Below are 27,781 nucleotides of genomic sequence, written 5' to 3'. Positions count from 1 at the left end.
TCTGAGTGCTGGCTCAAACAGAGCTCACCTAAGAGGCTAAAGCTGGCTTTGAAGACTTTCTACCCTCTGTACTGTTGCTGTGGATTATTGATGCAAATCCTCATCTACAACAAGTTTGTTATTTGCAATGTCCCTTAACTTTCACATTCCATTCACTTAAGGCTTTAACAAAAAAATAAATTTTGCTAACAAGGATTTGTTAATGCAGCCTAGAGTGGAGGTAAAGTTAAAGTTAACCTCTGATCTACTAGGGCTGTCACTAACGATTATTTCAGTAGTCGGTTAGTCAACGATTATTTTTTTTGATTAGTCGGTTAGTCACACATTATTGTGTATGTAAAGTGATGGGAAAATTCTTTTTTTCTTTTTACAAAAGGTGACAGTGCTGGTACTCAGTACATGTAGGTTCACGTCATGTATGGTACTGCTAATGCTAGTCTAAACTTCCCATAGAAATAGAAACCAAAAAATATTTTTATGAACTTGGGTTTTACTTTATTGCAATTAGTGAACATTAAAATACTCTACAATAAATTTTCCTTTATTAGTTTGCAAAAGTGACTTAGGTGGTAGTCAGGGTAAAGCAACTAAATCCTGTCTTTAAATCAGTCATCTTCAACCATTGACAGAGGTCTCATTCCTTTTAGAAACACGTTAAGGATATCTATGGTGTGAACTGGCTCCTCCCCAGTCTACAGTCAATGGCGCAGACCAGAATTTTGGGCTTGTTCGTGCGTCGCTATACAAGTTTTAAGTCCGGTCCCGAGCTGTATGTACACATCAGGTGTTGATCTTGCACTGACAGTTTGCCTGGTTAAACATTTTCACGCTGAATGACAGCAACGCATGACTGTGACCAGTCGAGGACTTGGATTTAGTAGTGACGTGTGTGGTGTCCGCTTCAAAACACATAAGTGCCAACCGTCGTAAACATGATCTTGAAGGAGACATTGATAACTGCGGCCTGTGTCCAGTCGGATCAATATGACTCAGAGACGGATATTTATGGGAACAGAGCTGCGCACCAAGCCTCTTCCTATTGTAGGTGGCGGACGAGCGCTAATTAAGAGTAAATGCACGTAAAAAGAAGAATCTTCTCCCTGTTCATAATATAAACATAAATGACAATTTAAAAAAAAAAAAGAACGTCGTGCCGACAATACCAATTTTGTAATAGTCGATTAGTCAACAAGCCCCATGATCCAAAATCAGAATCTCACAATCACAAAACAAACGGAAACTTAATTATGGCACCACGTCAGAAAGCGTCGATTTATGAGCAGCCGCTGCCAACAAGCAGTCAAATTCATGACCTTATCAGCTCTCGGGCATACACCAACAATGTAGTTCACAGCTAAAGAGCCAAAAACGTTCAGAAATGTTAGAGATTAACAAATTGGGAGTGAAGCTGATAGAGGAACCAGCTAAAAATCAACAGCACTGTGGTCACCTCATCTGTGAAATAAATGGTTCACAAGTTCTTTCTAAGCAGGAACAGATGTCCAGACAGTCAGACCTGCTCTCTGTTGAATGGGATCAATGAATGAGTCACACACAACTATAAGCAAGAATCAAAGTCAAAACCAATTAACTGTTTTTTATATATAAAAAAACAATCTTCAAACGTTTGCCCCACCGCCTGACCGCACCACAAAGCAATTAAAATGCACAGTCCATGACATGTATAAAGTGATTTTATTACCAATTACATGCAGGTCCAGCAGCAAACCAGAAACAGGAAGGACTCGCATCGAGAGTAAACCGTCTCAATTTTGATTCATGAAAGGAAAAAAACACTCTGTTGAACAGCTAATCAACTTTACCTCAAAAACCCTCGAGTGGAATAGGTTGTGGCAAACCTGGTATGCTTACAGTGCATGTGCAACCACAGAGCATATTTTTTTCCACTTAGAAAAGCAGATGCTCTTCATCTTATAGACGCTCTATAACCCACTGCAACCAGTGGAGGTCACTGTGTGCATGCCCAGGAGAATCCACACGCACAGAGAAAGACATGAAAAGCATTTTTACATTAGTTCTATTGACCTTCTGTTTGTGGATTCATGGTTGACTTGCACCATGTTGGGGGAGGTAAAACAGGTAGGCTTAAAGGGTTGCACTCATACCAGGGGTGCCCTTGGGGAGAGTCTAAACAGACAGTAATGTGTGAGTGCTGCTCAACACATGTCACAGGGTGCTGCGATTCATGGTTAAACTCCGGGCTTAACTGATCAAAGCCAACGGCACTCAACGCCATCAGACTCTGTGGCTCGGGCATCCGTCACACTCCTAATTAGTTAAATGTTTTCCTGTTGTCCCCCTTGTGAAGTTTTCAAGAAAAGAGCAACCACTAAGTTGGAGGATTGTGAACTTCAACAGATTATCCAATGTGTGTTGAAATGAACCCCAGCCACAAAATACTTTATAAAACTGTGAAGAACCATCCCCTAAGAGACATCATGACTGAACATGAGGAGGGCAGATCAAAGATCTTTAATTTTCTGAAGGGTACAAAGTATGACAAGATATTGCATATATTATTCAACATCTCCTTCATGAAACCTTAGGTGTCATGTGAAATTGAAAGAAGAAAAAAAACAACGCAAAAAGATTGTTCAAAGTCTTTTTTTAGCCAATGAGAGGCAATGCCCAAAAGTGACCCATACAAGAGCTATTTTCCTCCAATGGTACAAAAGTAGGCAGAAAAGTAACAACCACACCAAATGTCCCCTGGGGTCAAATGAACAGTCACAGATTGAAAGATGAAGCCATTTTAGAATTAAAGATTTAACAACAGAAGAACAACAGTACGTTCACAGTTTTATGCATCAAATTGCAAAGAAATGTAAAAACGTATCTCTGGTACAGCTATCCTTAAATCTAAAGATCATTTCGTGTTTTTTTATAATAAATATTTCCTAAAGTCTCTGTAGAAATATACAAGTTAAGCATTGGTGCATCTACAGTTTCCATTTAACCATTACAATGTCAAGGTCTTGTAAAAATTCTACTTTCAAGGGAAGCCAATGCTACATTATGATACGCGTTGAGTTCATCACACAGCTGGGACATTTTGAGCTGCGTGCGTCTATTAAGTCAAGGTGTGAACAGTTCTCTTGTAGGGTTTTCACGGCTACCTGTGAAGACATCGTTGGAAAGAAAGACGCTCCTCCCCCAACTTTCCTCCTATTGGTTAGCCCTCCCGCCTATGTTGTCAGTCAATTTTACCCCCTCTTCCATGTTGTCAGAACAAGCGGGAATACTTTTAATGAGTGTTACCCTCCCCCAATCCCAAGGGCCCTTTTCACCGTCATAGACCTTGCCTCATCTCTTTATGTCTCCTGCTTGCTTTACATCCATCTGAACATTTAATCAATTGCCCATTTCCTTAACTCAACTATCAATACAAAGACATTTTCGAAAACATTAATTGTTTAATAAATGTCAAGATTATTTTATTGTACAATCTAAATGTCTGACAAAAACTCCAACAGTGTATTTTTTAAGTGACAAAACCAAACAATCTAAATCAAGGTTAAAGAAGAGAAAAAATATGTTTCCAATATACAAAATACAACAAAAACAACAATTTTGGACCAAATCAGTCTATCAACTTCTCTTCAACCCATCTTCCCACTAATGCAGATCAAAGCTCGAGCTGATCTAAACAGTGACTTGATGGCCAACAGATGAGTGCCACATGTGAGTGGGGCTATGTTGACCACTTAAAGGATTTCTCTCCTCTTTGCCAAGTCTCCAGAGAACAAAGACTCAGGTTGAGACAAGTTCAGTTACAAAAGATGCCCCCCTGGTCTTTGAAGCCTAGCACAGCTGGTGACAATGTTCACAACGTGTTGGATGTTAGAAATTCTGGACGTAAGCACAAATCCACTGGAGGTACGAATTCACTGTGAAGATGAAAAGACTGATTTCTTAAAGCTGAATTAAGAGGATGAAGTTTATTGACACAAATATTCAAAGCTTGAGAGATTTTAGAAAGCTGATATTTTGAAAAAATGAAACAGTTACTCAGAACTAATGGAATAATTTAAAAGAAAATCTGCAACAGAAGTACATTAGGGCAATAAGAAAAATATAAACCTTTCAGATGTTTAAAAAAAATAAAGATGAAATAACAGAAAATGTCTTAAACAGGTTTTCCTAGATTTGTTTCCAAAGGTATCCCATTTTGTAGCATACTTATGCTCTCAGGTTTTCTTCTTCTTACACTTTGAACAAGAGTGTTTCGCAATGACAAGGGCAACGTGTAAGGAAAAATAGGGTTGATTTAATAAAATAAAAAATAAAAAAGATAAACTGAAATAAAACGTCATTAAAAAAATTCTATAATACATCAAATTTGTGGATTGATTTTTATTAAAAGACGTTTTTTGTACTTAAGACCAAAAAAATAATTCCTCTTAGTTTTTAATCTAAACATTTTTTTTCTATTTTCATTTGGTATGTATACCAAAGACACTATAAAAAAAACTATTTTTATTCAAATTATAAATCAAATGAATTTGAACCGATTCAGTGTTTGGCAGTAATAAAGATTATTGTTAAAATGAATGTCAAATGAACAACTCAAAGCTGAAAAAAACCAAAAGGAAATAAAGATAACTTGAAAAGAAGTACCTGGGGATCTCTTGCTGGGACGTAAAGGCATCATGTGAGACTGGCGTGGCAGAAGAGGTGAGGACGGCAGAGACATAGAGACTCCTTTGCTAAAACCCAGCATGAAAACATCATCTCGTGCATTTAGGTGACCACTGCTGGGCTGCAGGTTCTCTTCAGGTGGGAATCGTCTTTGAGCGCCGTGGCTGGGAACATCACCTGTTAGGGAGATCACATTTCCTTCAAGACGAGATGAACAAGAAATGGCATGAGCTAAGCCAGAGGCCTCATATTTTCATTAAAAATTTAAAAAAAACCTTGACAGTACAACAGAATACACCAACTAAAGTGAGGCTTTCCATAACTGAAATGGATAAGTTTTAGCAAAAGAAAAGTTTTTCAGGAATGAAAGGGAGCCAAGACATAATGTTAATTTAACTTTTATGCTTGAAACTTTCACAATAAAGTTTTAAATTCATAGTTGATTGGTTTAGTCTGCAACCATCAACACTTAAAGAGCCATTCAAGTTGAGTTCTCACTGACAACCCAGTAGGAGCCACCGTCTTATTAACTCTTTAGAAAAATAAAGCACTGCTTTGTATTTGTTATTCTTACTATTATGTTTAAATAAAATAAACTACCCTTTTTTTGGTAAAAAATAAAAAACAAACAATTAGCCTTTCTTCTTAATATAAAATAGCTTATAACTTTTGACAGAGGTTCACATGACTTCCTTTCAAAATAAAAGACACCATGTGCCACACTGAATCATCTCACTGGAGCAAATGTTGTAGAAGATAGTGCGATGTCGTCAGTGATTAAAAAAATAAGAAAAAAAAACAACTAGGCCCAATTTATTTTAGTAGATGCACTGCATCGAAAAATCCCTTAACCTAACTAACTCAAATTCAATTAGAGCTATTTTTTGGATATATAAATACATATATAAATTCCTTAAATTTCTCAATTTCTCAGTCCTCTTTATGATACGGCACGGCACACCTTGCGTATGAATTCAGGTTTTGCTTACCAACCTCAAACTATTTTTCTATTATACACGGCATTTAGAAATATTTAAAATGCTTTTAGTGCGATTGATAAACTTGGAATTGGACCATAAAGGATACTGTATTCAGCAGCCTTGCGGAGTGATACGTATAAATAAAGTTGAACTTATTCGACTGTTTTTTTGAGCGCTATGTTCCCTAAACTACAGAAAATGTTACTTTTTACAATTAAAAACATTTAATTTCTTCAACCGCAGAGCCTTAGGTTGTAGACCCTAAGTTTAGTTAATCCAGCGAGGTATTGATTGAGCTTTCGCAGAGCAATCAACCTTTCAAAAACTAAAAAAAGGTGTCTTTTTTATTTTCAGTAAGCCTAAAATCTTGACTATTCAACCTATTATACTTCTGACAAACAATGTCATGTCCAGTGTTAAACTACAATCCCGAAGAGCACTGTGCTGCTTCCAAAAAATGAATTTACAAACTTACATAGGTTGTTCATTTAAAACAAACCAGTGATAATGCAGATGGAGCAAACATGGACCTTATTTGAGGTAAGAATTTGTCTTGGAAAAAGCTGATAAGCCCATAAAATCAAAAAGGTTCTGTGTGGCTTTGGAGAATGTTTTCACAATGGTCCACAGCAACACCCACTTAACCAACTCCACTGTTAATCTCATTCCATTATGCCCGACACCTAAACAAGATTTCAAAGCACTTCCTTCTTTCTTCCTCCCTCTGCAGCCTCAGGTTTATAAACAACCTGAAACTGTAACAGATTACTCCACTTCTGTTGGCACAGGAATAAAGGCCTCTCACATTTAACTCCCTTACACATATGAGCTCCATATGACCGGAACAATTCAGACAAAGGATGGAAGTCAAGTTATGTGGAAAGCACGGCAAATCACACTTGAGCTTAGGTTGATATTAATTTGCAAGTATTTGATTCCTCGTGCAGAGTCTCTAGCTCATACCCAGAAAGTTGTAGTATAAGAGCAAAAATCCTTTAAAGAGCTGCACAATCCAAACATCAGTGCACGCTGCTTCATTCATTTGCAGAGAACAAAGCAGTTCTGAAGCCCCTAACTGAATTTACATATCAAGATAGCAAATAAGTATGTTTAGGTCCTTATAGGAAGGGAGCTTTCAGCTTGGAGAGGACAGGAGCGGCTGCTTCTTAAGATACAGTCATCTCAAAGGAGATCTGGAAAATGAAATGTAGGATTGTGGTGCCTGTGGTAAGTGTGTCTTGAAGTATTTGTAAGGATTATGTAAGTTACACACTAATGGCGTAAGGGTGTTGCATGTGATACACAGTATCGGAAGGATGCCCACACAAACTACAATCTGATTGTGCACTGTGCACAATGAGCACGCATGTTTCACTTGAACAGCACTAACAGTACCCCTGCACAGTGCGCAGGATTTGAGGGGATTGAAAGAAAAGGAAAAGTCTGTACGGTGTGTGTGCGCCTCATACTCACCCTTACTGACCCTCGTGAGTTGTTTAAGTTTTTACTGCAACCTGTAGTCACAGCATACCCAACATGTCCAACTTTTCTCCAGAATCTGTACTGCGACTCTTAATGAGAAAACGGACGATTGTTGTGCATAAAAAACTGATGCTTGTTGAAACCCCTTTCAGAGAATGAATCTGAAAGTTGAACAACAACAAGGCTGTGTCTTCATTTAATATCTCCTTGTCATCCACCCACAGGTGCTGTAGTAATTAAAACTTTCAGGATGGAAAAACTATGGCGAACTTTTTCAAGGATTTGTTGTTAAACCCTCCAAAGCAAAAGTGATATTTATGTTTTGTTTACTGCTGAAATAATCCAGTAAGTTAAACAAAAAAAAGTAGTGTGACACTGTACCAATACCATTTATTTCTTCTTTGTGTTTCATCTGTCATGTTTTGTTGACTCTGAATACCTGTTCTTAATAAAAAGGTATAAATGATGTGGATTATATACATATTATTTTATTTTAATACATCCGGTAAAAAGATATAAATATAGTAATCATTCAGACATTTTGGATTGAATTGTGGTTCGGTTTGGGAATCGTTGATCTTGATTTGAAAATGGAATCGGATCGCCAAACATGTAACAATCCACAGCCCCAGTGTAAACATGCAGACCAGTAAAATCTAACTTTTGATTGGTGCATTGTTCTCTTGGGTGAAAGCTCAAAGTATGTCACACCAAAGCATCAAGGGTAATTAGATGGCATCCCTCCCACTTGCAATGTGATCAAGGTCGTCCCAGCTCACATCAATATAAATGCATGATTTGTGGCAGCTGTCTGAATATCACAATCACTGTATAAATGCAATAATTTGGGAACTTTGACAAAGCGCACAACACAGACCTTTATTTTCCATTTTAGATTAAAAGATCATGAACACTGACAAAAGAAGATTGATCTTTTTGTTCAAGACTGGAGGACATAAATACAGATGACTGTTGGTGGCAGGGAGAATCAAAACAGATATAAATCTGGGAAAAACAAGGCTTTTAATGTGTATTTAAACCTGGGGTCACGGGCATGTGAACATTTCCCATGCCTCTTCGATACATGGGAAGGACAGCAAGCCAGTGGAGCAAATAAGAGTGGCATTGACCATTAGGCACAGATGCTATCTCACTCACTAAATAGACTGCATGGACATTTCTCGTTAGCATTTCAAGTATTTCATGGGGAAAAAACAACTTTTAGGTGTGGGTTATCTTTATCGGGTCTCTGGTGAAACCATTCCCTTTCACTCTCAGTTTGATGTTCAGCCAGTTAGTGATTGTTGCGACTAAAACCAACAGTACTGAAGTTACAAAAACATGATCACGACAGGGGGCTAATCACCGATTAGAACTTCAGAACAAAATAAATTCTTTACTTTATTAGACTTTCAGACTTATTTCCCAGATGTCTTCTCATATGCTGTAAATTACTTTACCAGCTCATTTTTTCCTAGCAGGGCTCACAAGACAGTAATGTTTTCTGCAGGATCTTTATTCTTTCCAGTCATCACAGACTTGAAAAAAAAAATCTAAATTTTCAAACTACAGAAAGCATGTCATACTTAGCAAGTTGCATAGACGATGCATCAGTAAGCCTAAAATCATAACTGAAAATGTGGTGAACCACAGTATGGACAATTAGCTTTGGGTACATTTCCAAGACTTCAGCAAATTAGTGATGGCTCCAGTCTAATGCTACATGACGTTTTCAGGGGGAAAATAACATTACCGAAGGATTCAATCCAAAGTAGACAAGCTACTATTAGCCACTATGAGCGTCTTCCAACTCTTTTCCAAGCTTGTTGCACTGTTGGGGTAATCACAAACAGAGACCCATTTCCTGCTCACCTCTGTCTCCCCAGAGCAACACAGAGCTGTTCGCTGTTTCAAAGACTCCCTAACAAACAGGAATGCCAGATACAGGAAGCCAGAAAGATTTAAATGACACCTCAGCGTGCCTGCAGACATGGAAAACTCAGAGAGAGAGATCCAGCAAAGGGAAGGGGCTGGTGTAACCTTGACCTGGCTTGGACATACTTCACCCCTGAGAGAGGTCTTCTGGGAGTCTCTGAAGGATTGCATAACAGTGCTTTTCAACTTCAGACACATCTATATCAGAAATATCTATTTTTGACTCACGTATTTCTGCTGTAATGAATAAAGCTCACATCCAAAGTTTCTATTGAAAATTCATATATGAAGATTGCAAAATATAAAAGTGAATGTGCCAGCGATAATTACCTATTAACAAAGTAAACTAATGAAAAGGGACAACCTATATTCTGACCCATCGTCAGCTTCAAAGAAACACATCAGGTTGTGCAGTCAGAGATCTTTGGGGCTTTACAATATGCAGCGTCATTATACACCCTAAACTTTGTGTTCTACATTCTAAAATAATGCACAATTGTCACGGGTGCAAGTGTGCAAGCAGGTCACTGGGGTCTAGAAGAGGGCACCCCATCAGCAATGGGCGTTTCGTTGAATTAAGCTCATGAAACAGGCAGACACCTCAACAGCATGTTCCACCGTCCCAGAGGCACCCCCTCTGTTTCTGCACCCATACCCTCAGCTCTCTAAACCCAAATTGCTAATCAGACCGCAACAAGCAGTCACAATACTAACAACTAATTAAACTCTAACAATTATCTTGATCGATGCCAGTCTGCAAGTTTAAAATAAACGCCCTTCTACAAGATGGAGATGCAGAAAAAGTAAAGAAAAAGAGACAGAGAAAAAAATGAATGAAGTAGACATGCTCAAAAAAATAAATCAGGATTAAATCAGACTCTCCAGCTGAACAGGGCTTATTGGCAATGACGGCCTCCACAAAAAATGAGGAAACAGTAAAGAAAAGAGGCAAAAGGCAGATTGATCACAGCATCTTAGACATGAAATAGCAAGAAGCGAAGTCAACCGTCAGTTAAATCCCCAAGCTCAGTAAAGGCAGCAAAATAAACAAATTACAGATTGATTAACAAAGTTAGCAAAGCTACACAGCTTGCAGACACCAGTATTCTATCAGCTGCAGATGTTCTGCATTGTGACTGCTGACATGGGTTTAAACCAAAGCCACCACGCCCATACTGCACCTCTCCAACAACATCTTTGTGCTGCCTGATGCTTCTGAAATGCATGTAGAACCTTCAGGAGATGTTCTTGACCCTGGATTGTTTTGAAGTCATTTATAGTCTCGCATTACCACTTAGATGACTTGGAGCTCCAGTCTTCCAGTAATCTATACCAGGTCACACTGCTGAAGGCATTGTGGCAGATTGGTCCACTTTCTTTTTTTGATTGATTGATTTGGTTTTCTTTCAAACATTAATTGTAGACAACAGACGGGGGGGTTGGAGATTTATCAAACTCAACACAGAAATAATGAAATGTATTGATTAAAAAAACAAACAAACAAAAACAAAGACACACTTAAGTGATTCATTAAATATAGGGATTATTAACTAAAGTCAAGCAGAACTTGATTTATTGCTTTAAAATGAGTGGGAAGAAGCCAATTCATATAATACAACCAATTACCGAGTTATTTCACTTTAGTTTTGCATAGTTGTGACAAAACACCATTTGAAATACTGTACATCTGGATCTTTGAAGCTAAACTTTCATCGTGGCCAACTGTAAATTTGAATTGAACTTTTAACAGCCTCCTCGTTCATGGTGTTGTGGTTGTTATTGTTGTCATATCATGCATGTAGGTTCTAACTGGGGGGGGCTGTTCCCCAGACAGAAGCTCTACTCCTTCTAAAATCCAGTTTGAAGCTCTAACAATAACATCCATAGCCCCCATTGCTAAAAAAAAATAAAATAAAGGAGAAACTCCACCATACAATGAATCCAACATCTGACCGTCTGTTTTAAATTCAGATGCACTAAAACACAAATGACTGTCTCAGAAACATACTTTCAAATATCCACTTAATGTGCACTTGAAAATATTCAAATGTTTCCCACAGCAAACCTATGTGGGAGTGAGACAAATGCATTTGCTAAATCTAGGAAAAGTACACGCAGAACTCACTTGTCAAACTTTGCTAAATGGATTGGATGCTAGATCATGCTTGTGTGTTTAAGAAACCCTGAAAAGTCAGTTATTCCAGCTTTTTGACTAGATGTATCAATCTCCTAGTACTATGGGGAAGAAAATCTGGCCTTCAGCATTCAAGAGGGGGATAAATCTAAACTTCCCAAACTTAGCAGAGTATCTCGCTTTTGGAATAAGCCTTCTTCAGGACTTCGTAAATTCTGAATACTCTTTTGAACTCTGACCTCAACATATCTGCTACATTCTAATAAACTTTGTAAGTGACACCATTTGGCCCTTGTTGATGATACTGACCTGGCTATGTAGCTTTGCCAACTTTGCTAGTTCATCAGTCTGTATTTTATGTTTGTTTGTTTAGTTTTTACTGAGCCTGGAGGTTTAAGTGAAGTGTTAACGGACAGGAGAGTTGTCTGGCTGGTTGTCAAATTCTGTGGAATGTGTTAAGCTGGGTTTCTTCTTGCTATGTGATGTTTTAGCTGGTGTCCTAAATCTGCTTTTTACACCTTTTCTTCAGTTATCTCCTTTCTTCTCTCAGAGACTGGCTTTGCTAATAAGCCTAAGCCAGCTGGGAAGAGTATATTAAACTGTGCCCCTTATTAATGTACTGTGAAAAAGTCAACACCAAAGAGGCCTCTACTATAATCTATCTCCTACCAGTTTCTCTTTCTGTTCTTGGCCAAAAAAAAAAAAAAAAGGGGGGGGGGGGGTTTAAATAAAAAAAGTTTGTTCTCTTAAAAGGCTAATAATAACTCACTCAAATTTTGAAGTAGGTCTATTTTAACAACGTCTTCTGGGTTTCACAGTGGTAGCTGCCAGCAGGCTGTTAATTTAAAGCAGGCAGTGGCCAATATATGTTGCTGGCATGGTGTATGTTAAAGAGATTAGGTTGTAATTTTGGTAGTTGCTTCAAAAAACATGAGCTGCCACATAAAAGGTTGTCATCCAAGTGCTGGTGAATGAGGAGCAGTGTGTCATGGTGACTGCGCTGCCATCTGACCAATACTATAATATGCAGATGGACACCAGGACGCAAACTTGCCAGTGCTATTTCAGTTCCTTTCCGAAAGCCTGGCTGGGGCAAGCCCTGCAATTTCAGCCCGTGCTGTGGTCGAGGAAATCAGTTCTTTCTAATTAAGCAGCGCTGGCCCACTATGATGTAAAAATGATTACAGTCTCTTACATGCTCTTTCCTCTTCATCAAAGTGAAGGCCTTAGGGCCAAGAGGACATGGGGAACCAATCAAAACAGTTTAGTACAATTTTAAGAGATAAAAATTAGCAAAGAGATACAGATCAATTATTTACATAGACCCACCAGAATTGATCCTACATGCTTGCAAAAAAACATGTCATAAAAATGGACAAATGTTCTGAATCATTTTTAAACAAAATAATGTTGTACTCAACACAGAATTCCCTTTAAACCTTATTTTTTTATCCTAAACACCTAATATTTACATGTGTCTTAACAGAGTGGTGTATTTTCCCAGTTTCCATTTTTTGTTATTTTTGACCTGGATTGCTCCAACCCAGGTTTTGTTTCTTTGGGCAGTCTGCTTTGTTTGGTTTATTACGGAGCCTGGGATCTGATGCGGGTAAAATAAATAAATAATTCCCATGAAAAATTAATTTGTTCCCACAAAATAAATTTTTATATACATTTATCCTGTTGCAATTGAATGCACCACAGTTACAGGGACACGTTGATTGGTCGAGATGCATCGTAGGATATTTGTGATGCATGATGGGATACGTAGCATGTCGCCTTCAGATGTAAAGTGACTGCTAACGAGTATGTTAATAAAAGACGAGTTACCTCAGCACTTCCTGAATATGATCATTCCTGTTCAACCTTAGACTACAACATCCCAAACCACAGCGCCTCTCCATCTGCCGGCCAGCAAGCTGCCCGAATGCCGGCATGACAAGCAGCGGCTCGCCCACGGCCGATCTTATGATATGTTTCTTATTTTCATCTATACAATAATAAATAGATCCCCTAGTTTGATTCTTTTTTTCCCCCTTTTTTTCCCCCCTCTTGAATTAATGTGGGTCACAGAAAGCCTTGTCGACATAGGAGGCGAACATCTAACATAATAGGGCTCCATCTAATTGGTCAACAACGTGAAGGGGTCCATCCAAATGGTTAAATGAATAAAGGGATTTATTTGATTCGTCAAATGCTTGAAGTTGCCATAAGATTGTTTTAGCACATTTAAGGTAACCATTTTTTGCAATTTTCGCTGTCTTTTGTGATATGGATATTGCACAGCTTGATATTGCAATAACGATAAATTTGCTGTATTTTGTGTAGGCCTACTAAACATTCGCCGTGTCTTCCAAGCATTGTGATGAAATATACACATATAGAAATGTGAAGGTATCTGCTGTAAATCCAGGTATTGGTCACATCCGTGTTTTTGAATGATTTATTACAAGAATTGTTGATTTGTGGGAATTAAATATTATTTCATGGGAACAAAATATTATTTTGTGGGAACAAATTATTTCGTAGTAACGAATAATTTGTTTATTTTACCCATTACAGATCCCGGGCTCCGCAACCTATAACCTTAGTGCAGATTTTAAAAAAGCCAGTCAAGGGCCTGGTGGAAGAATGTTTGCCCTGAGACTGGGAGGCCATCCGTTCAAATCCACAGTCAAGTCAAATCAAATTCTTTTAAAAAAAATTAAGACCCAATGCCTCCATGTTTGACACTCAACATTAAATTATAGAATTGGGGGAGTTAAACTACCAAATAGTTCCAAAGTGTGGATGTGACTGCTGCTTACTTATCAGCGAATAGGTCAAATGCCATAAACAATGAAACGTTTAACTTGTTTTTATTACTTTAGACCCTTCCTGTTCAGAAATTGGTTTGTGCAATATCAACACCAAATGAGCGGTTATGGTTTTCTCTGATATGTTAGTCAGCTTCAGTCTAGTCTGCTATCAATAACTTCGTTTAGAAGTAAAGAAAATCAGGTGATAGCATTTACACTTTACAGTCACCCATGAACACAATAACCAGATCACCAGGAGCAATGTGTGGCTCAGTTGCTTGCCCAAGGAAACTTTGACACATGGGCAGGCAAAACAAGAACTGGACCTCCAATCACGTCAACCCCCAATCTGGTCAACCACTCTACTTTGCACCAAATTTAGGGCTCCCCGACCCAACTTTTATCATAATTGTCTACGCTTTGTTAATACAGATATTGATACAGTTGGTGCCTGTGTCCGTTTCCTCCTTTAGCAGTGAGTCAGACATGGTTAACCTGCATCAGCAAGACACTTTAAAAATGAAACAAAACCCAGCATTGTTAAATCTGCAGGAATTTCATAACACTGCTGATTTTAGAGTTAACCTGCGAGTTTCTGAGCATTTTGTTTGACAAATGTTGGATCATCTTGTTGGCCGAAATTTCAAGTAGACACTCATCTTCAGCTACAGACCAGACAGACCCCTTTGTTGTCACTTTTGGATGACATTTGTCCTGAACCAAACAGTCACATACTCTCAGTTCTTTCAATAAAACAAGCAATTGGCAAAGTGCTATCTTTTGAACCCAATAACAATATTGTTCTTGCGTACAGGGAATGGTGCCGTGGCCACCTCTGCAAGGAAGCCAGGCGTTTCATGCAAGCAAATATTCCATACTAGACTGGCATAGAACAAGCGGTGGGCTGTGAGTTGGCTCCAAAACCCCTCTTTAGTGGATCTGCTTTTTGCCTCAGTTCAGACTCTTTTTCAACCTTGAGGGCTTTATTTAAAACCTGAACTTTTCTTTGTTACAAAGCTTAAAGCTCAGGGTTAGCATCGGTGACCCAAAGCTTTTAGTCATGCTACTGTAGAGCAGGACCACCATGAGTCATCCAATGAAACTCAGTCTCTCTCCTTGCACTCTAGTCTAGCTGAATGTTTGTGCTGGAGGTTTCTTCCTATTGGGAGCCAATTGCTCCTCTAGTGCCTCTCTGCTTTTAATCTAAAATAGAAATTAATGGATGATATAAAACTTGATTTTCTTTCTATATAAAGTATCTTAAGATGACCTTGGCTGTAATTTCCCACGATATAAACAGAAACAAACCCAAATTCATGATTGATATTTGTTCAGACTAAAATGTTGCACCTTTGCAAAGTCTACAATAATGCACAATAAAATAAGGAAGATTTGTATTGCAATGCAGAGTTAAGTTTTGATCCTGCCAGCATGCTTGGAGCTGTTGACACAGCTGATTCTGTGGAAATGTTTTTCATGGGTGTAAATCTGGAAAGTTCCTTTCTCCTCTCAAGTAAATCTGTGCAGTGGAATGTTATCTGTTGGCCCTTTTGAGGGAATGCAATGCCTCTCTGAAGATACAGCTTCAAAAATAGCCAATAGGTTCATAGCACCTTATTGCCAGGAAAAATATTGTTGGTGCAACAGAAATTACAAAGAAAATACAATCTGACCAACAAAAATTATATCAACATATTGGATTATCTCCCAAAAGAGTTATGGAAAACAAACACTGAGGCACATCAGCTTGACACACATTTTGAAGAAATACATGAAGGACTGCAATTAATGCAAATTCTTCCAATCAAAACACAAAGCGCGATGTCCACGGGGCAGTACAACAAAGAGGAGAATTCTTTCGCTACACTGAGTGCCAATGAGGATTTCCTGTGTACTTGGAAGGCCAGCGAGACGGTTTTACAAAAGCTGTCATGGTTAACATGCAAAAACCCACAGAGAGGAGAGACATCCCGACAAGGACAAACAATACAGAGTGGGGGAGGGTTCTCAGTGTAAGTCATCCAAAATGACCAAGAAGAGGGTCTAAAACATGAACAGATTGCAAACTTTCCCAGTATAAAATTCCCGTTAATTTTTTTTTAAAAGAAGATGCGTGTAATCAAAGGGAAAAACACTATGAAGACACAAAAGCTTTTCCCATGAGGCCTTAAATGTAATTAGGACTTCTTTAGTCACACAGGGTTGCCATAGAAACAGTCAAAATACCACACCAGGCAGCTTTACAACGGACTGTAAACTCCAGATGATGTAAGTAACAAGGAAAACGATGTAAATTCTGCTGCTTCACACAAAAAATTACATTGTTTTAGAATAATCATGTTTTAAAACCATTTCGATTAAGATTTAATCTTGCTAGTTTTAAGAAAAAAATGTTTTTGGCTTTGGTTGTATATGAAGAGATAAATAAACTTAATCCCATTTTTAAGTTGAGCTTTAAAGACAAAAGAAGTATTTGGTTCCTCTACTGAAAATGAATATTTTTGCCTCTCTTTAAACTTGAAATGACTGAAGAAGACTGTCAATCTGTCTTTCTAAAGTACAGCTCTGCAGTAGACTGAGCAGTGGAATGCCTTTCCCTTTGGCCCCAGGGGAAGACTCACTGGCAGGGAGGTGTGTGTGTCCTGGGATAAGAAACAAGAGGAGGTGAAGGGTTGCACTGACCAGGCACCAAGACATGTCTCACTTTATAAATGAGCAATTTAGGCTAAATAAAAGCTACACAACAGATTTTTGTTGTCAATTTATCCGGTTTTTCCAAAACTCTCTGTAGGGTCCTTGTACCTGTCTAAATGTTTGGCCATTTTAAATATTTTTTGATTGGTTTGAACTTTTGGTATCTGGTGTGTTGCCATGCAGATAGATGGTATAGTGTGTTTGTGCAACACATTTTAAAATTTGCAAAGCTGTTTTCAATCTCCAGAACTCACAAGCAGTTGACTACCACCATCTATGTTTCCCCTTTACAAAGAAAATGCTTCAAAGTTACTGGACACTGTGAACATAACAATGGAAACTTGAAAAAGCAGATTTACCAGAACCAGAAAACAACCAAGAGGATTAATCGCTGTTGCAGCAGTTCACATCGACCTGACAGGTAAATAAATACCCCTCTCCAGATGACATATATTCTCCATACATTGAAAACTTGACATGTAGTTTACATTGTTATTTTATTGCAAAAGCATAAACTCCCTACAAGTCTTCACCACAGGGTTTATCAGACACAGTCTTAAGAAGAATAAGAGACCCTCTTGGTTGTCTCTATAAGGAAAAAAACAAACTGTTCTCAATCCAAAAGAAAGACTTAAAATGGTCAGCGACATAATCTGTGGCTTTATAAAGACTTCACAGAAAAGGCATGATGTATTGACAAACTGGTAGGTGTAACCTTGTATCTGGTCAAAAGTCAAAGAAAACATGCTTGCTTCATTGAGGAAATGACAAAGTGATTGCTATCACCGAAACACAGGTGCATTATAGCCTTTGGAGCGCAACTATAAAAATCCTCATATGGGGTTTTAAATTGCGTTAATTACAACAATGCCCTCTACAAGTAAAAGGCACATCTGTTAAAGCTTAAGGACGGACAAATGACTCGAGGGCACGTCTGCATATTGATTTTAACAAAGTGAACATAATATGTGGGGGCCTCACTGAGGTACATCAGATTTTTCCTAAATGAATATTTTTCTCTAAACTTTTACAAATCTGTGACTTGTAATTAATAAAGAATGAATAAAACAGCTAACAAAAGTGTGACCCATTTTAATGATTAAAGTTCAGTGTGGCCTATGGTTGTGTGTTGCCATGGATATGTGGACAAGTGAAAGATTTGGGTTGCCTTTAACACAGACCATTAAGCAGAGCTCTCTCTGGGGCCAGGTGAGGTCATGAGAAGACTGCTAACCTCTGGGCAACAGCCTGTTTGGCAGTATTACACGGACAAGGATGCAGTACAAAGGCCGTCCACCAAATCCTCCTAAAGGATCTAATCCATTAAGTAAATATGGAGCAGTAAGGTCTTGCAACTCTGTTCAAACTCTGGATATTTTGATATGTAGCACATGTATTTAATAAAATACAAAGAGAATGTGCTGTTAATACTTTTGCAGGAAAAAGTAGATTTAGAACAGCAAATATATTATCCTGTCAACGCCAAAAAGATGTCTCATGCTGAGGTCCCACAATGCAGTGGCAAATGATTCGAAAACCCATAGTTTCTACCTAAAGGCAGAACTGAAAATGGCCCACTTAGGGTAACAAAGATGGAAATGTGAAGAGGGAGCACTTTGTCCAAAGTGACCCCTTCAGCAATCAGCACAATCCCCCCAAATCTTTAATGGCTGGGGACAAAGAAGTTGGGGTCATTAGTTCAACCTGTCTGAAGTCAGCCTGAACTAAGGAAGACATTCTGCAAACCCAACTGGCCCCAAAAAATGCTTTGAGAAAATCTAAAGATAGCAAATCAGGATTAAAAGGAGGGAAAGGTGGCCTAAAGATCCAAGGCCAAGCAAAGATCTTACAGTTAGAAGCTAAAGATGTTCATAGATGGTGGCCAAAAGAAAAAACAATAATAAAACAACCTAGAAGGTTGCAAAAATAACCCTAAAAAATAAAAGAACAGCACCCAAAACTTTATGTCTCACAGCTGACAAGAGGAAAGAAATCATTTTCATTTACACTAATGTGTAAAAGAAATTATTATCATAGAAAACAATTCCTTCTGTGCTCTGGAAGGTCATGCTAAATAAAATAAAAACCCTGGGGTCAGTTCACCTCTACAGCCAACAAACTACCGTGAGAACTGCCATTACCCCCTTAAAAAAACACTGATAATACATTGGAATGTTTTTCTTCTTTTTAAAGTGACATGATTCCCACTTGAAGAGCAAGTTGCTGATGGTGGATGTGAAAACATTTCTGATGTGCTGACAATGATACCACTTCCTGTACATACAGAATGTCAGTCCTTTCATCCAGATAGGAAGTTATGTCAGCACATCAGAAACCCCTTTAAATTTACCATCACCAGCTTTCTTTTTTTCCAGACTTCCAGAAGTCTATATTATTTTTATGATATCGTTAACAAATCAGGAGAAAAACTGCTAATACATTAAAAAATTGGGGTTTATTGAAATTAGTTTACATTTTCAATAGAAAACTAATGTTTTTATTTGGACTTTTTAAATCTATCTAAACAGAGCCTACTCAATTTCTTAGTATGTGTTAGGATACAATAACCTTATAGATTGTGATAAAAAAAAAGAAAATAGAAAATCGCATTTGCTCTTTGTAGTTCATGCTATTTTAACAACAATACCAAACTTTTGCAAAAATTGAAATTTTTTCCTTTTTTTTATAGATCAAAAGAACCGTGGTTTAGCCTGCCATTGACATGATGGTGGCAGGAGTGACCACTGGCTCATACTAGTTCAAGACAATAGCTGTAAGCCCAGAAATATGGCGTACGTGTCAACCTGACAGTCCCTTTATTCACTGTTTTCTAACCTCACTCCAGACTCATGTTTAAAATTTCTTTCAGTCTGTGACTAAAACAGCAGTGTCTGATTTTAACCTGTGGTTCATGTTTCCATCCGTCTTTGTACTAGTCTGGTTTTATGTGTATTATGGTTCTTTTAAATGTGCGGCGGTGTCCTTGAGTGTCAGAAAAAGGACACCTTTACAGGAAAAAGGAAAACAAAGGAACTTTGTGAATTTCATTATTTGAATGTAGCAAAATAAAGGAGCATTTTTACTTTATTTGCTGCAAAGACAACATTGTTATCAGTACACACCATGACCTTGTGTTACTCACATCATTTAAGTAGCTTGTGCTCCTAAAATTTCTGATTATTTTTTTCCCTCATCATACTTTAATGCTTACTTTTCTATTACATTTTTTCAAATGACAATTTGCCCCAATATTTAAAGATAAAAAGGGTTGGAATCAAAGTTTTAGAGAAGATAAGAGCAACGTTTGCTTCTACCTCATGAACTCCTTGTGGACAAACTGGCTCACCATCTGTTGAACACCGCAAACTGATTTAGGTCCTGGTTCAATCAACTAATCCGTGCTTGATCTTAAAGGACAAAAATCTGTCTGTAATAAAATACTTTTTTTTCTTAGCCTTCATTTAGGCCTTTTTAAAATGCATTCCTGGAGCATCTTTAATGATTTATTTCACACCATCTGCTCTATGCTTTCATATTTGTAGTCTAAGGGTACTTTTATAGGAACGTTCATGGTGCAACCTCCAAAGGCAATATTGAGTAAGAAAAACAACTACATGAAAAATAATTATGTTGTTCACCTTTCTGCATATCCCTTCAGGGATCACCACAGTGAAACAGCTTTCACTGATTTGCACAGGAGGTTTTGGCAGATGCCCTTCCTGACACAACCCTGTTTTTTTTTTTTTTTTTTTCCCGGGCTGAGGACAGGCACAGGGAAACCCAGACTTGGGCCCCCTTGTGGCTACCTACTTAGCAAGAAGGGTCTTGCCCAAAGACCCACACTGGAGGGAGCTCATCCAGTCCTGTACTTAACCAACTTTACAACCTAGATCAAATACAGTCCAGTTGTTAAAGGAAATTTTTAGCTTTAAATCGTGACTAGACTTAAATAACATAAGCAAACTTCTTTTACATTTTATTTTATTTTAGAAAACTTTTTTTTTGTAAATGGAGTAAAATTATTACAGGAGACAACTAAACTAGTAAACAGGTTTAAGTATGCAGATTTTTTAAAATATGCTTTTCCTGCCAGCATGTAAAGGCTGCATAATATGCCTGGAATGGGATCAGAAAACGATTAGCGCCGTAGCTTTTACTCTCAGAGGTCTTTGTTCATGCGATTTCAAAATGCTCAGAGTCGAAAGTTTGTTGTAGACCTTTAGACACAAACAAAATCTGAGACTGGACACCCAGGTTCATTATTTTTCCCAGGAGTGCTTATTTTGTCTTTCATTTAGAAAGAGGGAGTGTAATGTGGATACACCTGAGGTCTGTGGACGTGTGTATGTGTGCGAGTTTGCACATAAGTGTACGCGAGTGAAAGATGTGGTTAGAGCTACGCCCCGCTAATCGTTGCCTGCTGGCTCCACAGTGCTTTGATAGCCATGTAGGTCTGAGCACTGAATGGTCCCCTTTGTAAATCAGGTGCATTCTTTATCCACCTTTATAAGCCCTACTATAACTGTCTGGGCATGAAAATCCATATAAACACAACTGGGAGCAAAAGCAGCAAACATGGGCCAAAAACTCACCAAGAAGCTTGTAATATGGTGTTACTTTTGATGGAAAAGGGAAAACGGACGCTGGGTGGTGTTTTTATGGAGTGACCAGAGCCGCAAAAATACACAAGTTATTTTTTAGGAAGTGCTTTTCCAAAACCTCCCAGGGAGCTGTCACAGCAGAAAATGACTACTATGAGCAATAGATGAATGGAGGTTATCTACAGTTAGGTATTGCTTAGCGATGTCAGACTCTTTCACAAATGTTTAAAATATAAAAATACATCTATAAAGCTTTATGATCCTTTAAAAATGCAAATAAATCATTTCTTTTTTTTTGCCATAAGTAAATATTTAACAGTCTAGACAGGCCCAGGTGTCCAAATAACTCACACGAAACTCTTTTCTAGTTCAATAACCTAGAATAGAAATCCAAATATGCATAATAATCCCATGTTTCCTTGTTTCAAAACTCTTGTTGAGTGTTTCAGTTTTCAACACGTCTGTCAAAAACCGCTTTATGTTTGGTTAAATAACGGCTCAGCCACCTGTGGCTATTGTTCACTGAGAGGCATTTGCCCCAAACGTTAAAAAGAAAATGGCAGTTGAAGGAAGAAGAACAGAGACAAGAGCGAAGGAATCCTTGCAATGTCAGCTGCTCTTCTTCCAAACACCACAGAAAAAGCATCCAAGCAGAGATCCCCACTGGATAGACATTGCATTAAGAAGACTGAAAACAGGATAAAAAAAGATGCACGACCTTAAGACCACAGCAATAGCCCAACAGGTTGTTTTTTTTAAAGCGAGACCATCAAAGAAGCAGAAGGATGTTTTCGAAAGTTTAAATAAACAAATGCAGCATTGGTAAATGGTTATATTAATTTTTTTAGCGCTTTTATAATATTTTACATAATGTTAAACCAGGTGTACGTACTGTACGTGTGGCATCTATCTCCACTGGTCTAAAAAAATCTGTAATCCACTGCCAACTGGTGCTGTTTGTGTTTACAAAGCTGGAGGGTTTTTGCGACTGGAAACGAGAATTGAACAGCTGAAAGACTTGCCAGCCATAAAGAAAGGACAGTGGTCCATGTCAATGAGAGGCAGCTGCTTCAAACAGCTTGATGCAAGAAGCCATCTGACCATCTGAGATTTAGCTAACCCACATTCTGGTCAAAAATCAGTTGGAACGTATACCAGGTAGAAATATTATTCTACTTCTAGAACACCCATGTTTACTTGAGAAACATTGTCACCACAGCGATGAATCATCCTCTTTCCGAGTATTTCCAAGTATGCGCCAAAGGTAAAAGCAAAGAATGCTTCCTAAAGCTACAATTAAGGAAAATTGGAATGACAATTCAGAAAAAAAAACAAGGGTCAGAAAATATGACAATAAGGGATCTCCTTCTTGAAGCTGTGATTAGTGTCCCAGGAAACAAACAAATACAAGTATGTGTGATGAGTAAGAAAGTGCTTATCCTTTGGTCACCGGTGGAACACACCTCAGTCAAATAATCTGCATAAGATTCCACACCCCTGTAGTAGATTAAGGGGAGTAAAAAAATGGCCAATTCCTAACTGATTCCTAGCAAAATGGTTCTAGAAGAGGCACGCAGCAAGGGAAGGAAACCTCTGGAAGGAGCACACATGGTAGGACTAAATTAGCAAACTGGGTTTTTTGTGGTTTTGGCAATAAGGAGATCCCAAAAGGAAAGCTAATGACTGTGGTGATATCTGGCACACAGGCCAAGTTTCCTTGACCATGTTTAAAATGTCTCCAATCCACAGCCACAAGTTGTTAGCAACATCTGTGTAACCATCTTGCAATTATGGCATTATCATGGCCATTCCTCCCACTTATTTCCACTAGATTGTTCGCTGATTTTGGTCTTTTGAAGGAAGAGGGCGTCTGTTCAGTCGGACTTAAAGGAATACTTGGGCTGCTACTTTATTGATACGGACAAAAATGTGTTAGTGCACCAAGATTCTGACTTAAACTGCAAATGTAATAATAAAAAGAAGTAAAATTCTGCAAAGTACATAATTCTGCAGACTAGAAAAGACGATTCAGCATTTAATGTTACTCAAGTTTATTCTGTAAACTACCTTTAATCATAATTGCATCTTTAACACTGAAGGTGGAGTGCAAAATTAAGAGATAGCTATCTGTTCTGTATGAATGCTGAGTAGGCACTTTGACAAAAATCTATTCCTTTTTCTTATATTCTCACTGCAAAGACTGTGAAAAGATCTTTTAACATCTGGACTTCTGAACTAATCTAGTAAAAATTAAGTCAAATGAAAAGAGAACAAGAGGCTCTTGCTTCGATGGACGATGTCTAATTGGAGAAAAAAAAGTCCAACTTTTGGAGCCTTTACGTACACAGATCTGCATATTTCCATCACAGAGAGAACTCTGCATACAACCTTTTAATAACACTATCCCTATTTTGCACTGCAACTCAGAGCAGGCAAAGTGGTTGGGCCTTCAAACTGACATACATTCCCTTTAATTTCAACAGTGACTGTTGAGTCAAACAAAGGCTTTAGACAGAAGTCCTATGAGACATGCATTTGTTGTAGACTCTGCTGAATCAGCCCTCTGAAATCACCAGTGAGGTTGTGAAGCAAGTCGAGGCTGGTAGATGCAGTAGAAGTACAGTCAATCTGCCTTGTCAGGACACATCACTGAAAGAGTGCCATAACATGAACAAAGGTTAGTCCGTGGTGTGATGATGAACGTGATTCATGTTTACTCATGTTGGAAATCTTATTCAGAGTTTCCCAAGGGAAAACACCTGCTATGACATCCAACTCAGGATGCAGTTACACTCTAAATTATAGATAAAAGGTGAAGGGTGGGGGTACCAATCACATCTGGAATATAGAGATTTAACAATGGCTGAAAGCTCAAGTCAAGGGAGGACAGAGTCTATCAAGTCTAAATATTAGTATACCCTTCCATTATGGTTAGGGTATCATAGATTTACCAACACAGAGTCTCAGTAAACGAATCAAGTGCAAAGAAAATACAAATGAGGCATTAAGCAGCTCATGATTGAAAGCATGCAACATAACCTGGCATAATTTGACATTAAACAGAGAATTTAAAATATCCTGTCATGCTACATACACACCGGGAACATGTTGTGCATCCAGGAACACGCTGAATGTGGGTTCTTGAACGCACTTTTATCAAATGGACTGCTGCTATCCCATACTAGTGAACGTTGGAAGAGGCTTGGCACGAAATGTTGAAGTGCTGCAAATCTCACGAGTCTTGCTCCCGGCTTCTTCTTTCTTATTGCCGTTTAGATATATGACTGAAAACTGCAATAATTAACGTCGTCTTCATCTTTAATTTTCAAACGGTTGGCATTTGGACTTGGACAGAAGGACGGTACCCATATGTCACCAAATCAGAGTCCCTGATTGGTCCAAGTTTAACTGGTTTAGCTTTCAGCGTGTTCAATGGCTATTCGTTTTGTACATAGATTCCAAAAATGGATTCAAAAACGTGTGTAGCGACACGTGAACATGAAGGGTTTGAACGTGGAAGCCCGAAACACACATATATGCACGTTTACATCGATTTTTCATTGGAAGTGACCGCTTGAACGTGCATTTCCGAGCCTTGCGTGTAAGTGGCATCAGGGAAATGGAAGTGTGAGAGTTTTTCTGCTCTAACTCTGCTGACCAACAGGGTTCTCATGGACCAACAGGCATAGTATAAAGAAAGGGTCACTGATGAGTTTCCAAAGCTAAAATGACTTCATTTTATATGATGGGAGAATCAAACACAGGATTTTAAGAAGTTCAAGATCTAAATAACTTGACTAATCTGACAGAATAACAAAAAAAAGTCTGAAAACCATCACAAGCACTAAAAACATTCTTGTTCAATGTTGATTACCATGAAATTAAAGCAGACATGTTGCATTTCAAGCTTTCATGCTTTATATGCTTGTAACTGAATATGTTATGAGAAAAAAACTAAGACAATAAATACTATTTCTGTGTTTATATACATTTAGACTTTTCTTAGCAAGACTGATTTTTATTTTGACAGAGCCTAAAACTCTCTGTAAATTGACAAAACACAAATTTATTGGTTTGTGATGAGAAGAAATTAAAACGTGATGTAGATTTACTTACGCAGTAAGATCAAAATCTTAACTCATACTGTTTAAGGCGCCTGTAAGGGATGTTTCATACTATTACTTGGGTGTATATTTACAAAAAGAAGATCGTGGGGGTTTGGCGTTGGAGCCTAAAGGGTTGAGGTGTCTGCTTTTCCTCACATACCTGAATCCTTTTTGCTCCCTCTGCCTCCATCCCTATTCTTCTTCAGTACTGCCTTGAACATGTCAAGATTCTTGGAATCCTTCTCTCAGGGCCCCTGGAGTAAAAGAAAAAAGAAAACAAAAGCAAAAAAAAGTTCATCATAAATACAGCCATAAGCAGACTTCCAACCGACCTTAGAGAAATGCTAACAGTAGACTTTGTGCAGGGTGTTTTTCTGGAGACTAGATCAAAATTAAGAATTTGGTATCCGAATAGGCAAACACTGTATTTCCACATTTCATGTTGCTTCGGTGACAAACACGGGAGTTTTCTCAAAGCAATCCAACAGGCCATCGGTGGAGGGAAGCATGGAAAGAATGCTCCAATATTTAAACAGAAAAGAACACGTTCTCTATTTTGTTATGTAGGAAAACACTCGGTCAGATGCCCTAAATTGCACATGTAATTGCCGTTATGTGGATGAACTTTTGTGTTTTCAGTTGATACATATGGCAGCACACAAACCAGCGTGCATTTTAGAATCTTAACAGTTCATTTATACAACATAAACTCAAGGCCTCGCTCGACTGTTCTTGTTGATTTAGAAAATATTCTTAGTCTTTTGGTGGACAATAGTTAAAAAGTATGCTAAAACGGTTAATTGTGTGGGATTCATGGTTTCCAGCCCTCTAAGCGAATTATGGGCTGCTACAGCAAAATGCACTATATTAATAGCAGCGGAGAAATCCTTCCAATGAAAAGAAAAGACTGGTTTCAACCAAATATGGTTATGCCATCTGCAAATAAAACACAGATCTCAACCCTGAAGCCAAGCTCTAAATATCCAGGTCCTCCTGCCGCTGCAGTATGAGGCTATTGATTTGCTCTTTTTTTTTTTTTAAACCTTTGATAGTTTCCGTTGAAACTATTTTCTAAAAGAAATACTTCAATAAGCAAAAATGAGACATAGTTCAAGTTTTATTCTGAAATATTAATGCATAAATATTTTCTTCTAGCTCTAGCATAAAGTGGATTTGTGTTACTCTGGGATTTACATTTCTCAATTCTGGTCAGTTTTTTGTTTTTTTTCTGTTGCATTTAAGCTAGTTTGGGATGTTAACCAGACCCCTTTAAGGTGGCCTCTCAGTGTTACAACACAGGAGTGAAAAGTCCTGCAGAGGCCTGCACGTTTAACAGACATGGGCTGACTGAAGAAGCATCCAATATTCACATTTGACTGTCAGACTGTGCAGACACGCTGTAGTCTTTTATCTGCACCTCAGAAATCCTAAACGCATATCCAAAGCACACCTGATAAATGTGGAAACACACACCAGATCCCAGATGCGGTACCTTGTTGAGACAAGATTTCTTTCAGGAAGTAGAAATTGGACTCTGCAGTGTTTAAAAAAGGTACCTCGGGTTATCTACAAGTTTATTTTCCAGGTCAGATGTCATGTGATATAGTTCAAATCGCTGTGGGTTGAGCAGAAGAAAAGAGCCTCACCTGCTCAATGCCGACATGACACGGGGTTAATGGGGGCATGTGGCTACACCAGAGTCATCTGACAAGCGGCTATACATAGAATGAAAATAAGATTGTTTGTTCTGATTGCCTCAGGAAAGGACGCATTACACATACATTGGATCTTGTTGATTTAAGTCTGCTCTGTCTGGCAGACAGAGGCAAAACCCAAGACACAGACCAGCGTCTCTGCAAGCAAGCTGGTATTTTCCACCCTGCGCTCATCTCTTTGTGCCAACCATCTTCCATCAACCGATTCTACTGATTTCCACACGGTTGGCATAGCAACCCGGAAATTCTCACACTGCGCTGACCTCCAAACTGCTTTATTAAGCTCTGGGTACAAGGGAAACTTTGAAATTCTCATGTGAAGGTCATAATTATCTGTTCTTTTGTTGCCCACTTACTGAACGCAGGAAACAGACTCGGGTCGGTCTGTGAGTTCAAGAAGTTTGACACAATAGAAGTAAGCTAACAAACCTGTGAGGGAGGAAGTGTGGGGAGTAGGTATGCAGGATACCAGCGAGTGTCTGCCACTGTAAACAGAAACGGCTTGTTATTCACACTAATGAGAGTTGCAGAGAAACAACAGTGGAATGGATATTTTTAATGCAACAAGTCCACGAGTTTGACTCGAGTATTTCCTGAATCAATACGAGCCCGGAGAGGCCTGCAAAGGAAATGCATTTTCTCAAACAAAGCCTTGAGTTTTTGTATTCATAATGCCG

General features: G+C 38.4%; 1 protein-coding gene across 8 annotated transcripts in view; it reads right to left on the bottom strand.

Moving 5' to 3' along the window:
* The window catches only part of tanc1b (tetratricopeptide repeat, ankyrin repeat and coiled-coil containing 1b), a 110,754-nt gene that overhangs the window by 75,519 nt on the left and 7,454 nt on the right, over positions 1-27,781 (bottom strand). For 3 of the 8 annotated variants that reach the window (XM_020713038.3, XM_023950780.2, XM_078939592.1), the window contains exons 2-4: positions 27,534-27,589; positions 25,550-25,643; positions 4,639-4,836 (exon numbers count right to left, since the gene is read on the bottom strand). In XM_020713038.3, the coding sequence (XP_020568697.2) occupies positions 4,639-4,836; positions 25,550-25,610 (259 nt within the window). In that variant the 5' untranslated portion in view covers positions 25,611-25,643; positions 27,534-27,589. The remainder of the gene's footprint in view (positions 1-4,638; positions 4,837-25,549; positions 25,644-27,533; positions 27,590-27,781) is intronic. The other 5 variants (XM_078939593.1, XM_078939596.1, XM_078939595.1 and 2 more) reach the window with 3 other exon arrangements.

Source organism: Oryzias latipes, chromosome 21 (genome assembly GCF_053564925.1).
Source record: "Oryzias latipes strain Hd-rR chromosome 21, Olatipes_Hd-rR_3.1".
NCBI classification, from domain to species: Eukaryota; Metazoa; Chordata; class Actinopteri; order Beloniformes; family Adrianichthyidae; genus Oryzias; species Oryzias latipes.
Note: the sequence above shows the minus strand (reverse complement) of the source record. Positions and strands in the feature narration are given on the sequence as shown.